At 40.5% G+C, this 5267-nt stretch overlaps 1 protein-coding gene across 1 annotated transcript in view; it reads left to right on the forward strand.

Annotated features, from left to right (window-relative positions):
- scube1 (signal peptide, CUB domain, EGF-like 1) overlaps positions 1-2453 on the forward strand; it is a 491162-nt gene extending 488709 nt beyond the window's left edge. The window contains exons 23-26 of the mRNA XM_037695765.1: positions 1139-1336; positions 1798-1950; positions 2094-2173; positions 2301-2453. Of these exons, the coding sequence (XP_037551693.1) occupies positions 1139-1336; positions 1798-1950; positions 2094-2173; positions 2301-2453 (584 nt within the window). The remainder of the gene's footprint in view (positions 1-1138; positions 1337-1797; positions 1951-2093; positions 2174-2300) is intronic.
- Positions 2454-5267: the final 2814 nt, after the last annotated feature.

Here is a 5267-nt window from a genome sequence, read left to right on the forward strand (position 1 = left end):
AACAAAGTGACAAAAATATAAACTCAGACAGGCGTGAATCGTGACATTATCACTGTGAAACAAAAAACAAGATAATGCCAGTTGATTGTTGATATGTGCTGTTGACTATCCATTCTGCTGATCTCATTTTTCTGATTTATTTCATGCTGCTGTAGTCATTCCTACTCATCTGCTCACACAGACTCATGTTCGTACTGCTGTTGTTCAGCATATTGTTTTAGCACTATTAAGTGTTTACTGTATTATTAGTTTAGCGTATTTCGTAGTTCATATCTTAGATCTTATTACTGTTTTACTTTTACAATTTATACTTTTGTTTGATGTAACTGGGACCCTGTGTACACAATTTTGTTCCACCACATGTACCACATGAGATGCGAATGACAATAAAGAAAACCTTGACCTTGACCTTGATTATCTGCATGTTGGCTTTCACACTGGTTTCTTTTCATCTATAAATCACTCCTTGGTCTGATACCTTTTTTATATCTCCTCCCACATGTCACATCATCAGTGCAGTTACAAAATGAGCTCCCAGTCCATCGTTACCATCAGCGTTCCCTCAGTGTGGACTGAACTTGGCAAAAAGGCGTTTTCATACCCTGCTCCTGCAACCTGCAACACCTTGCAACAGGAACTGAAGCTGTCCACCTTAATTTCTTTATGGGATTCTAAACATTTGATAATGTAAATAGAAACATCAAAGCAATTATGGTCTTGTTTTTAGTATTTTACCTTGTTTTACGGCACCCTGATTTATTGTTTCATAATGCTACTTTTGCATCAGGAAATGCTTTTTTTATTTTACTGCATTTTAAATGTAGTTTAATGTTGTCTGTACTTTTTTGGTTCTCTCTGGAACAGGCCTCTCTTGTAAATGAGTCCTCGTAGCTCAATGAGGCTAGCCTGTATAAAGATTAAATGAAAAAAAAGTGAATAGTCCACAGATGTTTATGGTTGGCATCAACTTGTGTCTTGAAGCTGCAGGAGAAAAATTGAAACTCCTACAGAAATTTGGCGATTTTAGACATTCACTGTGGCAGAGAAATCATGCCACAGGCAAAACGGTGCTGTTTTCAGAGGATCTGGTTTATGAAATAAATGTTCCTCTAACATGATCCTTTTGTTTTCTCCTCAGACCAGATATGTGGAGGAGAACTGGGAGATTACATGGGTTACATCGAGTCCCCTAACTACCCTGGAGATTACCCGTCAAATGTGGATTGTGTCTGGACCATAAACCCTCCACATAAAAGGCGGATTCTCATTGTTGTACCAGAGATTTTCCTCCCCATTGAAGACGAGTGTGGCGATGTGCTGGTCATGAGAAAGAGTGGTAAATAGAGACATAAATGCAAAAATGAGATAACACTTTTTTAGCAGCAAACGTCATTTAAGACCACTTAAATCCCTTGTCATGGGAAGAAGAGAGGTAATTGGAAATACACTAGTCCCTCGTTTATTGTAGAATTTATGTTCCATAACACCCCCACCCCCCACCCCTAGATCTCTACAAAGCTAATTGAACAAATCATTCTAAAGAGACTAATAAGTGCTTTAGATCACATTCATACACTGATGGGACACACATCGGAGGCAATGAGGGGTTCAGTGTCTTGCCCAGGGATACTTCAGCATGTGACTGCTGGTGGATTCGAACCCCCAGTTCTCTCATTGGAGGACGACTGCTTTAGTCACTCAGCCACAGCCTCCCCCGTATAGTAGTTTCATAGTTTGAACTATCAGTAAAAGACTCTGAATACGGAAAAAATAAATATTTTTGTACCGTTCCTCCAGCACTGCCCACCTCCATCACCACCTATGAGACGTGTCAGACTTATGAACGACCGATCGCCTTCACCTCTCGTTCTCGCAAGCTTTGGATTCAGTTTAAGTCCAATGAAGGAAACAGTGGAAAAGGGTTCCAAGTTCCATATGTCACATACGATGGTAAGTTTGTGTCAACTTCAGCAGAATTAGCTTTGATACCTCAGTGATAGCTAATTTTATGTGGCAAATTTGATCATTTCAAGTGACATACCTCAGGGATCTATGCCCCCCCCTAATTTTTCATTAACACTTCTGTGTTGTAGAGGACTACCAGCAGCTGATAGAAGATATAGTGCGAGATGGCAGGCTTTACGCATCTGAGAATCACCAAGAGATACTTAAGGTATTTAATAAAGCCCTAGTCAAACTTATCAAAAGCATGAGCCATACTATACAGCATGTTCTTTCTTTGTCAGATGGGCACAGAAATCTGACTTCTTTTGGCGTGTTTTTTTTTTAACTTCTTACAGGACAAGAAGTTGATAAAAGCACTGTTTGATGTTCTGGCCCACCCTCAGAACTACTTCAAGTACACAACAGCAGAGTCCAGAGAGATGTTTCCTCGCTCTTTTATCAAGCTGCTGCGCTCCAAAGTCACCAGGTTCCTACGACCATACAAATAGAAGGGGAGAGTGCACTTCCTCGTTAAAGACCTTTACCTTCCTGCATCATATCAAATCCAGCAATCTACGTGTAACCCCCAGTCCCTGAATAGATTCCCTAATACAGGAATTGACCCCTTTTTAGTCTAATAATGGTCACCTCAGTATTTTTGTCACACAATGTGTTTTAGTGTCTTTGACCCTTTCAAATTGGAGATAATTAAAAGCTTCCCCACTGCAGTTTCAGACATCCAAGGTTTGGCAAATATAGGTTTGAAAGGCTAGTATCCATATATCTATATATTGTAGAAATTCACAAGTGTTTGATTTTTCAATTTATATCTTTCTATTTGAGGAAGAGAATTAAATGCTGAACATAATGTGTCAATGTAATATACATTTATAATTTCAAATAATGCACTATGATTTAAAAAGCACAGAGCTAAAGATCTGAAATGTTTTAATGGTAAGTTTTGTTATAACTGCTGCATAGCTTTGTGTCCTGTGAGGGAATACGGCTAAAATATCCTCAACTTTCTACCTTTGGGGCATTTTTTGTTATTTATTTTGTTAAACATATATAAATAGCAAAAAAAAAAAAAAAGCTTTTGTTTCATTTGCAAATTGTTTTTAGTTCAACTTTGATCTGATAGATTTTGACCTTCACCTAACAACAACCAGCTAAAAAGTCATTTAGATAAACACTTACAGCAGGGTTATTCAACTAATTTGCCACAGGGCCACAGTTACTGAAAATCCAAGAGCTCAGGGGTCAATCATCCAGTAATTATTGTCATTAAGTAAGTTTGTTTTATGGTTTAAAATCTAGTTTTTTTTTAAAGTAAATCCAATAACAGGCTAAACTGAGTTGATCCGTGGGCCTGATTGGACCCCTGGGCTGCCAGATGAATAGCCTTTACAGCTAGCATCTGGTTATCTTGAATAAAAACTGTGAAGAAGGTGAAGCAGCCAGAACATCATTCTGCAAAGTTATGCACTGAAAAACGTGGATGCTTTGCAAAACATACTTTTTCTGTCAAATTTAAACCTTTATTTGTCATAAAAACAATAATTTGGTTGGCTAAAGCTTAACAGAGTTTTTTTTTAATGTATTTTGTTTAATGCACATGATGTAAAAAAAGGTTTGGGGGGAAATTATGATGTTGAAGCCGACTTTAAGAATGTCCTTTTTTGCCTTGTGTGATGAACTTGCACTGGAAATCCCAACACTAGCACATTTAAAACATTTATTCTACACTGACCGAGCTGTCTTCCAACTAAAGGAATTTCACTTCAGTTTTGTGCTAGAAATGTGTAGATAAACTGTTGATGTTTAGAAAAAAAAAAAAACGTGTCAACTGAAAACTATTGTTGTAGCTCCAAAACACTATCTAAAGAAAATTAGTAGCTATGCTAAGAAAGTTATTGGATTGCATTCTCACAACTTATGTTAGCGCACTGTCCACCACTTTGTTTCTTCTCGATAGTCTACAGATGCACTTTCCCCCTACCATTATACAAGCAGGGCACCCCGCCCTGTCAGCAGAACCTAGCGCCCTGCCTACCGAACTCCCAACTCAGGCAACACAGACATGTTTCAGTCTCCATGGATGATATGAGCGCCCTGCCAAGGCAAGTAAACTAGGGGAAACACAGATACATTACAAACTGCAGCACAGCTGTAACTGATTACTGCCTCCTCCATTGGGTTTTAAGATTTGCCATATGTGACAATGAATGGAAGCAGTGACAGTGGATCTAGAAAATGTTACACAAATCAAGAAATGAAAAGTGTCTCTTGATGGGGGAAGGATCCTTGTGAACTTGAAAGAAGAGATAGTATGTCCACCAACTGGAAATCACTGCCTTCAATGACTTACATGGTCATGAATTGCCTTACAGGATTTTTTATTTTTTTTTCAGCAGCACGGTGGCGCAACTGGTAGAGCTGCTGCCTCTCAGCGAGCAGGTCCCTGGTTCAAACCCTGGTCCAGGGGGCTTTCTGGGTGGAGTTTGCATGTTCTCTCCGTGCATGAGTGGGTTTTCTCCGGGTACTCCGGTTTCCTCCCACAGACCAAAAACGTGCATGTTAGGCTGATTGGTAACTCTAAATTGTCCCTAGGTGTGAGTGAGAGAGTGAATGGTTGTTTGTCTCGTTTGTCTCTATGTGGCCCTGAGATGGACTTGCGACCCGTCCAGGGTGTACCCCGCCCGCCCCTCGCACAGTGATTGCTGGACATGGGCACCAGCGACCCCCGTGACCCAAATTGGAATAAGAGGGTAAAGATAATGGATGGATGGATGGATGGATGGATTTTGTTTTTCACTTTACTAACAATCTTACTTTGGCAGCATAATGGCATAGTGGGGATGGACGGTGGCTCTGTTGGTAGAGCTGTTGCCTCTCAGTAAGAAGGTCGCCGGATCGAATCCCGGCTGGGGGCCTTTCTGGGTGAAGTTTGCATGTTCTCTTTGTGCATGCATGGGTTTTCTTTGAGTACTCAGGTTTCTCCCATAGACCAAAAACATGCATGTTAGGCTGACTGGTAACTCTAAACTGGCCCTATGCGTGAGAGAGAGAGAGTCCCTGTCATCGACTAGAGGCCTGTCCAGGGTGTCCCCCATCTCTCTCACAGTGATAGCTGGACATGGGCACCAGTGACCACCTGCAACCCAAAAAGAAAGAAGCAGCTAAAATATAATGGATGGATGGTTGGATGACATAGTGGCTTAGGACTGTTGCCTCACAGCAAGAAGGTCCTGGGTTCAACATCAACCATGACTTCAATGAAACCATTAGTGAAAAGGCCAGACTTCAGGGGTATCTGAGGCAGG

This window comes from Nematolebias whitei, chromosome 22, assembly GCF_014905685.2.
Source record: "Nematolebias whitei isolate Nwh7 chromosome 22, NemWhi1, whole genome shotgun sequence".
NCBI lineage: Eukaryota > Metazoa > Chordata > Actinopteri > Cyprinodontiformes > Rivulidae > Nematolebias > Nematolebias whitei.